The sequence below is a fragment of the Lontra canadensis genome, unplaced genomic scaffold (genome assembly GCF_010015895.1).
Source record: "Lontra canadensis isolate GAN:19392208 unplaced genomic scaffold, GSC_riverotter_1.0 scaffold9, whole genome shotgun sequence".
Classification (NCBI taxonomy): Eukaryota; Metazoa; Chordata; class Mammalia; order Carnivora; family Mustelidae; genus Lontra; species Lontra canadensis.
In genome coordinates, this window is record NW_022631003.1 from 19,289,932 (window position 1) to 19,301,949 (window position 12,018).

The 12,018-nt window shown below is 37.0% G+C and overlaps 1 protein-coding gene across 1 annotated transcript in view; it reads right to left on the bottom strand.

Moving 5' to 3' along the window:
- Positions 1-2,910: 2,910 nt before the first annotated feature.
- LRP6 (LDL receptor related protein 6) overlaps positions 2,911-12,018 on the bottom strand; it is a 165,983-nt gene continuing 156,875 nt past the window's right edge. The window contains exons 20-23 of the mRNA XM_032855008.1: positions 8,627-8,857; positions 7,265-7,401; positions 6,481-6,578; positions 2,911-3,590 (exon numbers count right to left, since the gene is read on the bottom strand). Coding sequence (XP_032710899.1) covers positions 3,296-3,590; positions 6,481-6,578; positions 7,265-7,401; positions 8,627-8,857 — 761 coding nt within the window. The 3' untranslated portion in view covers positions 2,911-3,295. The remainder of the gene's footprint in view (positions 3,591-6,480; positions 6,579-7,264; positions 7,402-8,626; positions 8,858-12,018) is intronic.

Below are 12,018 nucleotides of genomic sequence, written 5' to 3' on the forward strand. Positions count from 1 at the left end.
CCTTGATGGCAAAACAAAAAGATTTTGCCCCAAAACTAATGGCTACCTAATGCAGATGGTGGCTATTTTTATATACTAAGTTGGAGTTGGCCTTATACAAATTACTGACTTTAGAGTATTTTAAAATGATGAACAAATATATCCTCAATTCATGCTAAAATGTTACTGCTCAAAAGTCCTGCCCGTAAATTAATGGCCTATAGATGAAAATGTACTCTAAAGTCTTCATTTCTAAATATATATCATCCCTTCAGAATAGCTGTTCTCAAGGGTCATAATAACGCTTGACGGTATATCATACAGTATTTTATATTAAAATAACTAATTTTCTGCTAGACAGACATCTAAGCTACTACAGAAGAGCAGCAGCGTCAAAGGCGTAATAAAATTTCATGAAAGAAAAATTAATACTGAGAATTCTATCCCTTAACTCTGTTTTGTTTTTTTTTTCCTTGTGATTATGCCATTATCTGATTTAAGCAGCAAAATCCCTTAAGCCACTGTTCAGAGGTAAAAAGACCACCTCAATGAAGTCTAGTCTACTACATAGTGCATAAAAAGTATGCTATGCAAGAGCTCATTTCTCAGGTAATTTTAATCACATCAGTAAATAGGCATACTTTAAGGCATATGTTCAAAATTAAATACTTCAGTATTTAAGGACTCTAACAACATTTTATTCTTTTTTTCTTCATGGATAATGAATATAGCAACACACCAAATTCTAAATCCTTTTCCACTTTTTCCCCTGATTTGTGCTTATGTTATTTATCTTCAGTTTCTCCAATTAAACCTCTTGTGTCTAATAATCAAAAAGTTTACTTATGCTTAACTGTCCATGTAATCTGAGGGCCAATCTTCCCTGAATTTTGATAATTCTCTCATTTAGAAGTACCCTCCCCAAAACATTAAGAATCCATCTCAAATACCCCAGAAAGAGGATTCTGAGATTAAGCGGAACTGCCTTCAAATAATTTCAAACAAATTGGCACACAAATCAGTATTTTGCAAGAAGAGGCCATTGCCATCGCAGTACAAGCACTTGGACTGAGATATAACAAGGCAGTATTCTTCTTAATTCATTATAGTGCAAGTTTCCACATGGGAAGCCCACCGGATAAAGATGCACAATAAAAATGTAAACATATAGAATTCTCAAATTCTAATTGATACCCAGTTATTGCTAACCTTTCTATCTTCATTTAAGCATCAAAGGCCCCATGTCACAGAATACAACTCCAGTGTCCATTCTGTTAAACTGTGAGCACTTTGTCTACCAACAGGAAGAGTTAATGCTTGTTCGCCTGAAATGCAAGACACTGATGGATCACCATTTATTTATAGGCAAAATCAAGTGCACCTGATTCATATGAGGTGTCCCCAACAATCTAAGCATTATTCTGAAACCACATTTTTTTTCTCTTTAAAAAGATTCCTTAGGTATTTTTAATTGCTTAAAAAGTTACTTCATCCCTGCCAGAATTCTGAATCTCTTCTTCCATTGTTTTCTCTTGGGCCCCAAAATGCAGAGAGGAGGCCTCAGCAAGACAGAATTACCAAAAAAAAAAAAAAAATCATTTGGTAATTAATTGACTGACATCTGTTAAAGTAAAAATACATTAGTTTAAAAACATTTTCAGTTTTAGCAGAGAAGTGCTGGAAACACGTAAAAAGCAGGAAACTGACTTGTGGCAAGGTGGCAGAGCAGTGCTAGAACTGTCCCACATCAGCCCTTGAGAGCTAAAGATGCAGCAGCCCAAGGACCACGCGGGGCAGGCTGATTATGTAAGAACCTTCCATTATTCCCCTCCACCCAAGTTCTGACAGCCGAGAAGTTACTAGGTTGACCTTCTCATTTAATCCATATTGATAAATTTGTTAAATCATCTTAAAAATATATGAGAGGTGAGTATAAGAATAATTTGTGGATAATTTGAAAACAATCTTAACATTCACATTGGGTAACAGGAAGATATTAAACTCACGTCACACATTAAAAGAGGTATGTATGTAGACATCGTTCTGAGAAAAGGTGACCTAAAGAACATGAAAATGTCACAAACAGTTAATAAAGGGAAAATCTAATGATAACAAAAAAAAATTCTCTTCTTAAATAGATTGTCTCTAACCGGAAAATATTTAAATGTTTTACTAGGAAAAGAACATATATATATAAACGATTTCATATTGTGATATTATGTGCTGAAAGTACTGCAAGGATATATGATTAATTTACAACAAAAACATAATGGTTAAATTTGTAATTTTTAAACATTGCCTATATGTGTTGTAAAAAGATTTTAATGAGCATTAAAACAATCTTGGAAGAGGAGCAATAATATGTCTAACCTTTGATCATTATGCAAAAACAGCAGTCAAATTGAAGAGCTAAGCCTACAGAGGAATGGAACTAGTAGAAATATTAAGATGCAACCTTAATTTAGGAAATTCCATTTAATCAATCCTCAGATAAAAAGCTGTGAATAAATCGTGATATCTTGGCAAAATGGCCTACAAAGCTGCTGGGGGAGGAAGCAAGGTAAAAAACACCTAGTGAAAAAATTAATTCTTTTGCCAGAAGTTGTGGGTTCCAAGGTAGGGACAGAAGACTTGCACACACAAAGAGCCCCACACCTTCTTACCAGACAGCTGATCTCCTAAAATAGCAACACCCAGAAGGGATTTTTATAAATACCTATTTTCCTCACTAAAATAATTGGATTCCTAGAGAAAACAAAGCCCTTTGTCCAAAGTTAGTTTTAATTCTTTTTTTTTTCCTTTCGTGATTTCTTAAACTTGTTGGCCCTCAAATGTTAGTTAACATGAAGGCTATTTGGCTACTTCCAAGTATCTGTGGTTTGCTGCTCTGAGATGGACTTAAATAATTCTTCTTCTTCTTCTCGCTCTCTCTTTTTTTTTTTTGGTATCAATAAAGCCCAGACATTCCTGGTCAGTGATGCCTTTATTATTTCTGTTTCCTTTGTATTCAGTCACTTCACTGGGTTTAAGGCATGCTTTGTGTATTTAGTTTGCAAAAATAAAACTTTTAGTACAAATTTATTTTTTATACAAATTTTTATGGCACAAGCAGCAAATCTGCTGTTTTAAGAAAAATATATAAATATCCTTTTCTTCTGTACAAATATCTCCAGTATTCCCTACCCCATTTATAATTTTTTAACTGTACATGGTCTGCCTCATCTTTCTCTAATAGCTCCCTCCCCCCCTCCAGATCTCAACCAAATTTGTATTTACATTTTTGCATTGGAGGCAGTCAGAGGAGGAGGGCCCCTCCTCAGGAGGAGTCTGTACAGGGAGAGGGTGGCGGTGGGTAGAGGTGATGAGAGTAGCTCCTCTCTGTGTATGGAGAAGGTGGGCAGCTTTCATAGTTCTCTTCTGCTGACAGGTATTGGCTTCGGGGTGTGGGAGGTGGAGGCACAGGCTCTGAGTCATAGTTCAAGTCACTAGTGTAGCCCTTGGCTGTTGCCACTGAGGTCATTCTCCGGCTGGGAGCATAGTCACTGTCACAAACATCTGTGCTGCAGGGTGTGGTAGGGGGTGCAAAGTGCCGGTAACTGTATGGCCTGTAGCTGGTATAGGAGGAAAATCAAGAGAAGCAGACACTTAGTTTTACAGAAAAGCTGTTTTCCCTATCAGAATACAGAATTATTAAATGTAAACTTCACTTTGAAGATAATGCGCTACAATTTAAATTTGTACAGACCAGGAGACAATTTGCAATGGCCAATTAAAGGAAGACAGTATTTCATATTTGCAAATAAAATGTGATAAGAGGCATTTAAAAATGGATACGTTGGTCATACAGAGGTAAACTCAGCCTAGCCTCTGGATGTGCTCTTATACCTTCTTTAAGTTAAACCATTTCACTATATTCAAAGTTATACTTAATGATCATCTCTGGAAAGACTTTTATACATTTTGCATTTAGTCTATATAGTGGACTGACCTCACCAATTCTTTTTTTTTTTTTTAAGATTTTATTTATTTGACAGACAGAGATCACAAGTAGGCAGAGAGAGAAGGGGAAGCAGGCTCCCTGCTGAGCAGAGAGCCCCTTCTGGGGCTGGGGACCCTGAGATCATGACCTGAGCCCAAGGCAGAGGCTTAACACACTGAGCCAGGTGCCCCACCAATTTATGCTGTTCCATAGTCTGTGAGAAGAATGGGTCTTCACATATTTGATCTTACTCAATCATGTTAGTATTCCTTTAACATTCTTTAACTGATCTATAATTTACTTAATAATCTGAAAATGTCTGAAGACTTCATTCTCTCTTTAAAACAAATATTGTGCAAGCCATGCTGAATTTTGGTAGAAAGCCTAAGGGGCATATCTATCCCATTACTGTCACTATCAGCCAAGAGAAAGTGCTATGGTTTGAAGGAAAGAGTTTTGATCCCCTGTATACAGACAAGCATACTGTCCTAACAACAAAATGATTAATTCCAAATATCTAAATAATGTAGGGCCAGTATATTTTCCAATATGTATTTCAGACACCTAATTTATTTCTTATACTTACTGTTCCACCTTTTCAAATAATCTATAGCCGTTAATCAAGTTTACAGCATGGCTCACTAATAAAAAAGGAACTGAGAAGATATGAACACACCAGTGAAGAGAAGAGCTAGAAGTGCTAGCCTTTCTATTGTTTCTACTTCTATCCGTAACCTCATATACCACTTATATTCCAAATATCGTAAAGCTGATCTTACTTCATATTTATCCCAATCAAGGTTTCTTCAAATGCTTTGTCACCAAACAAAGTGACTACAAGAGAGGGGTAGGAGCATGTGTAAAACTGAAGGAACAAGCCATAAGATGCCCAGTGCTACAGACTGCCACAAGATACTATCCTAAGATATATACACCATTTGGTATCACCCAGGGTTTGCCTCAAAAGAAATGGCTGCCAAAGACCAAAAGTTACATGACCTGCTGAGCAGGTTCCCAAGCGTTTTCACTACCAATAATGACATGATGTCATAGCACTTTTTAGGTTTTATCTTTCTGTCCAATCATACATTGAGTCCTGGTGAAATTTCTTGGCTCAACATTTAAAGGCCCAACACTTCCATTTTCATGGGGAAGAAAACAAAACAAAACAGCTAAGAAGAAAGGAAATAAAATTAACAAAATTCTTTTACATTCCAGTCCGGGCAAAAATCTCAAATAATGAAAAGTGTGACTCAGAAGAAAGAAACTGGGCTTAATTTGAGACATGAGAAATAGTCAAATAAGAAATGTTTATGATGCAATTATATTCATTTTAATCAATGTTTTATTCAATATAAATATTTATTTATTTTTAAAGTAGGCTCCATGCCCAATGCAGGGCCTGAACTCATGACCCTGAGATCAAGAGTTATTGGATGCCCTACCAAGTGAGCCAGCCAGGTGCCCCAAAGAAATTAATTTTTTAAAAATAAAAATTTAGGTCTTTCATTTTGTTTTTTCAGTTTACAGGTTTCTGCTTCCTATTTTGGCTTTTGAGAACAAACTAGTGGCAAGGAAATCAACACTTAAAATAAAACACAAAAACATCAGTTCAGAATCAAGCCTGTCTCAAACATTTCTATAAAATGAAATGCAAGTGCTGAATAAGATGCTATAAATAGTTTCCACTTGGCTTCTCTACATCTGTAAGGTTGTATCAGGATAATTTGACAAGTCTAGGAAACACCTTAACTAGAAGATAACAGGCACTTCAGGGATGCCAATAAACACAACACTCAGCACTTAGAGATCATCATGCTGTGGACTTTCTGCTGGCCTTTGAAAGACAGTGAAGAGAGTAAGGATATAATACACTAGTACTTCTGCTCACTATGCTCTACAGACACACAGTAGCAGAAAGGCATAATTTCCCCCTTTCTGTCTTACTAATATATTTCATTCATTTTAGTGAGTCATGATTTATTCCAAGCAATTTTATGAGAAATTTTTCATTCCCGATTGTAATAAAGTATGTGAAGCAAGGACTGAACTTCAGCTTCTCTCGACTTCTCTCGAAATCTGTGTTTACTCTCCCTGCTCTTTACAGCTCTCACGACTCTCTGAAGTTAGGTTTGACTGACAGTCTAAGGATGGGGTTTTGGACAGTCTTATGTCAATAGACTATCTTATGTCAATTTGACTATCGATCAAACCTAACTTGAGCAGTAATCTATTTTGAGATCAGTTATTTTGGTGGGTAACTTTTCCTTAGAATTTTGCCAAAATAATTAGGGGCTCTACTTTATTACTTTGAAACCTAGTATTTGTGACTCTCTTTAAAAAAATATATGTCTGGAAGAAAAGGATGTGTGGTAGGGGCAACATTAGCACTACCAAGACAAAATGCCTATTCTCTCTCAGTTACCATCATCTATTTATGTAGGGCTCCATCAAACCCACAACTAGAATCCTTCTTTCTTTTAATAAATACCTTGATTATACTAGAGGAAGATACGCATTACCTGTAGGACCTATGAGTGGAAGGACTATTCGAAGAATAACCAAATTCCATAGTGTAATGTGATCGCTCTGTGGCTGGGGATGGCGGAGGGTTCAAAATCTAAACAGAAAAATAATTACATTATTAAAATAATAATAGTCTATGCCACACAAAGACCATTAGACTTTCTTACATGCTCTTCCTTCATCTGTTTGGTATTCCTTTCCATTACATGATCAGCACAATCCTTTCCCAAAGAACTGACCTCCAATAGTGCTTAAGAATGGGGCTCTCTACTCCCTAGAACACCATTTCGTCACGGCTACACAGTGCAATGTGATAAGAAGGAAATCTGTAAGTCACTGGTTTAAGTTCAGCACAGCTGGGTTCTGATTTTTTTAAATTATAAATGTTTAGAGAAACATTACTGACATGGGAGAAATACCAGGTATGCTTCCTTTTTTAGAGCGGTCACAGAATGTAGATTCTAACCCTCTCAGGAGATACTACTCAGTAGTTCTACTTTTACCCAAACTATGAAATTACTGCCTAATGCTTTCAAACATCCTGGTTACTACACGGTAAAGTTAAAGATTTAGATTTAAGAGTGCTTGCATGGTGGTGGTAAATCCTACCTGTAAGCCCTCTATGCCTAAATTCTATACTAAAAACTAAATTCTAAAAACTCTATACATTACCATCTTTAGTAGTACCAAACTTTAATTACCACTGAGTACCCCCATTTAAATCTAGGATCCCATTTAACTTAGCATTCAAAGTCAAACAAAGGAAAACAGATTGCTTACTGCAGGGAAGTAAGTGCCTTTGGTGCTTGAAGAACTACTTGATGATGCTCCTGTGACATGAGCTCGGTCATAAGGGGGTCCACTGCTGCCCCCCATGATACTCAGGGAGCTGATCATTGATTTACCTCGAGACATTCCTAAAATGAAGGATAAATACTGAAGATGAATCAGATCTATAAAAATTATTTCCACCCATAAAATGTTTTTATTCAATACTAGAATTACAAATACCAATAGCCAAATGGTTTGATTTCAAAACAATTTATGCTCTCTTTTCCTAATAATAATTGAAAATACTTAATGGAGAAGAGAAATGAATATTCTCTAGAAGTGAACACTTCTGAGAGCTGGCCTAGAACAAGGCCAAGTAAATAGCTCCATCCCTTCTCTCCAAGGACGGAAGCAGAGCTCTTTAAAATAAGAAGTTTTCAACTTTAGAGGATTTGCAGAAGAAAAGGACTATGGAGTGTGGGCAGGACAGATTAAACAATAGATTTACTCAGGAGGAAACTAATCCAGTTTTAAAGACATTAATACAAAGTACAGATTACTTCTTCATCTTCTGGATGCAAATGTTGTTGGAATCACAACCACCAATGCTAAAGAAGAAATTCTATTATTTTCCAAGTGAGTTCCCATATTTCACTAACTGAAAATAGTTATAGCAAAAGGAATCACTATCATTAACAGTTTCAAAAATCTTATCTGTTTTCTTAGATTTATACCCAGAAAAAGTTCTTTTTTTTTTCTGAGAGATTTTGCCTGACACCTCCTTTTCCATATTCATTTAAAAAAAGACTTCTTTTCACTATGGGCACCAGAAGGCATTGAAAAGAAAGCCGTACTTCCCTAGGGCAATATGGTCTACCCAAGGTCATTAAATTTCTGGCTACTGGTTATTATTTAGGCATAGCCTAATATATCCCTCCTTACTACCACCCAGCTATTTCCAAATCTCTGCTGAAAAGGAATCTTAATCTTTTTTTCCCCCAACCTTTAGTTGCTGGGCTCTGTAGTACTGAGGTCCCCTGGTAGTTTGCCTAAAGGACCTGTGGTTTATGACTCTCCACCAAATGTCTAGCAGTTTACTTTCAGGAGAGGACATCCAAAAATGCAGTGTATTTGTATGTGCAATAAATGCAGTTGGTATGTGTAAATGTGCATTATTATATATTTGCTTCATAAATATATAAATATAAAAAGAGTGCTAAAAGTAAAAGAGAACATTTGTTCTTACAATTTTTTAAACCCAAAGTAGTCTAGTTTGAAATAGACTTTAGGTAATACCCTGTTTCATAATGGAAAGTTGGCAATCCTGCCAGGATCCCAGACTTGATTCTCAGTGGATCAGTCTTAACTCACCTGGAAGAGATCCTGACAAAGAACTTGGATGTGGCACATAACCAAGGGGCACAGAAGCTGGTCCATGAACTACATAGTCATTAGTCATGGTTTCCCCATCTCCCTTCATACGCGGACACAACATTCTCTGGCAGATAAAGTATATAGTTCCAGACACAAAAATGGTGACAATTACTCCAATAACTGAACCAACGGTGTTGGTGGCCTGTGGAGCTGGTTCCTCAGTTGGATCTAAAATGAGAATGCAGTACAGTTATATAAAGGAGAAACAACTGTTTCTGAGTTGGGCTTCTGAGTAGAATGTGAATTAGTGAAGACAACGCACAACCACTTTTTTTGTTTCTATGAATACTTACTCACCATGCCCCATTGGGCATACAGGTTAAGTATCACTAGAAATCAAAATGAACTATCTTTAAGTGAAGACAGAAATAAAACAATACATTGAAAAGTATATCTATAAACTGATGAAAAATAGAAGTGAATCATAGATTTAAATGTCATTTCTAAACACAGAGATAAAATTTGTTCTACTTCATTTTGTATGTTATAAAGTAACATGGTTATTTTGAATTTCAGAGAAAATTTTAGGCTCAAAAGGGATGGACCTAGGAAAGTCATCAAATGTTTTACCCGGCATAACGAAGAAGCCAAAAGCAGCTCTGAGCATGATTTTAGGTTTGAAAAGTGACATCCAGGCCTGGTGAAGGGAGATTAGAAGCTAAAGAGAGCATTAGCTCTTGCGCCCAATATGCTGGTGCTTTCAGGGTGAGTCTATTGCCTGAGTACTTACAAAGACGAGAACTTGAGAGCATGAGAGGACGACCCTGCCCATGGCATTCACCTTTACCACATCCGTGAGCTATGTGAGGCTTTAGAAGCAGGGGGCATCAGTATCACAGGAAAAGGTAAACAGTAAAAGGGCTCAAGTTTAGAGCATTACTCCTCTATTTGGAAGGAAAATCGTTCCATTCTGAATAGTTGGACCATATCTCACACTGCAGCTCTTTCTTTTGTTTGTGTGTGCGCGTGTATGTATGTGTTATGTGTGTGTGTGTGTGTGTGTGTGTGTGTGTGTATATGTATTTTTTTTTTTTTTTTTGAGACAGCGAGCGAGCAAGAGAGAGCAGAGAGGAGGGACAGAGGTGGAGGGAGTGGGAGAAAATCCAAGGCAGACTCCTCGCTGAGCACAGATCCCTATAGGAGGCTCAATTCCATGACCCGAGATCATGACCTGAGCCAAAATCAAGAGTCAGATGCTTAACCGGCTGACCATTCAGGGGCCTTACATTTGCAGATTCCTTAAAAAAACCTTTCTTCTGCTTCATCTTACCTTAAATCTCCCACCCACACAGCTGAATTTGCCCTCCACTAGATTAAATAAATGAGAGAAAATGTTATCACTAAGTTACAGAATATGCAGGAGCTGGCAGTTAGATATTTTGTCTGTGGACTCTGGGATACAGATTCCCCCTACTCCTTGTGAGCAGCCATCTATCTTTCTTATCCCTTTCCAGTGCCTTGGCATTACCTTCTAATGCCAAGATGCAAGAAAGGATAGTTTATACTATCTCCAATTCTTAGTCTTCACATCTTAACTCACTGAAATCACGCTTCTATCTTCATGGCCACCTTGTCTGACAAAGGTCAAAATTATCCTATTTGCCATATTCACTAAACTCTTCATCTTATTGACCTCTCCAACCATTCAATACCGATGGCTCTTATTTTCTTCTCAAAAATGTGTAATCAATACCCTTCCAAAATATCACTCTCTTACTTTTACTATCTCTGACTATTCTTTTTCTGTTTCCATTTGTTGGCTTCCTTCTCTTTCATCTCTTAAGTGCAGGTGTTTGCCAGAGTTCTGTCTCTGTCCTGCTATTTTCCTCTACTCAACTCTCTAAGAGACTTCATCCTCTGCCTCAGCTTCAATTATTTTTAATAAATTGAAGAGGCCAAATACCTCTCTTGAGCCAAAGACTCATACAACTGACAACAACTTCCTGAATAGCTTCAATGGGATATCCCATTGACAACCTGAATGCAACCTATCTACCCTGCATTCATCTTCACCAATATTCAAAAGGTTTTGTGAATTCCAGGGTAAAGCAGATCATAAATAAATGATGGTACTTGTAGCAAATCAAAGGCATTTAAATTAAATTTTAAAAAGTAATAAAAAACCTGTATCAGACAAATATTATATCTGCAGCCCAAGATATGGAATGATTCTTCAGTTTTCAGTCTCTGCTATATGTTCCCGTTAATGACTCCAGTCACTCAGTGTGGTACTTGTAAGTCAACCTAAACGTGTCATGGTTACAAAAACTTTTTTATTCTATTTCTAAAATCTAACCCCTCCTTTCCACCACCACTGCTTCTCTTGATTTAGATAATCATCTTCTGCCTGAACTGTAAGAGCCTCCTAAGTATTTTAAATTAGAGGCTGCAAGCCAATAGATGATGCAAAAAATTAGTGTGTTGCAATCCTCATTTTAAAACAGAAGACTTAAAAAAAAACAAAAACAGAAAACTTCAGAATACATTCTAAATTATACGGGTAAGTACTGCTGTATGATGCTTTTGTTTCTTTATGTGAACACCCAAATCTTTGTATTCCTCTTGATGTGATCAGAAAGTGTGAAAGCAATCAACCTAACATTTCCCTGCCTATAATCTTATACTTAAAATCCATCTAATTTTACAGCTTTCACAATTACCTAGCCATGCCAGTCCTTTACTTAAGCTTCTCAATGGCTCTCTGTTACTCTGGATGTTGTCTAGGCTCTTTCAAAGAAAAGTAAAGTCTTCTCTAATCTCACCTTTACATGTTCTCTTGCTGATACCCCTCCTCAAGACATTGCCTGTATTCTGGCAATCCCAGTTACATGTAGTTTCCCAAAGGTGCCTGTTTCACTCTGTTTTTGGATAGCATATTCCTCTGCTTGGAATACAATCTCTCCATTTATCTGTTTAATTAATGCTATCACCGATCAAGACCCAATCTTAAGTACCAGTTTTCTAAGATGTTGTTTCCTTGATGAACCCCATCTTTATTCCTAAAGATCGGACCACTCTCTTTTTAAAAAAAATTTTAAATTAACATATAATGTATTATTAGCCCCAGGGGTACAGGTATATGAATCATCAGGCTTACACACTTCCCAGCACTCACCATAGCACATACCTTCCCCAATGTTCATAACCCAACCACCCTCTCCCTACCCCCACCCCCCAGCAACCCTCAGTTTGTTTTGTGAGATTAAGAGTCTCTTATGGTTTGTCTCCCTCCGATCCCATCTTGTTTCATTTTTTCCTTCCCTACTCCCCAAGCCCCCCACTTTGCCTCTCAACGTCCTCCTATCAGGGAGATCATATGATAATTGTCT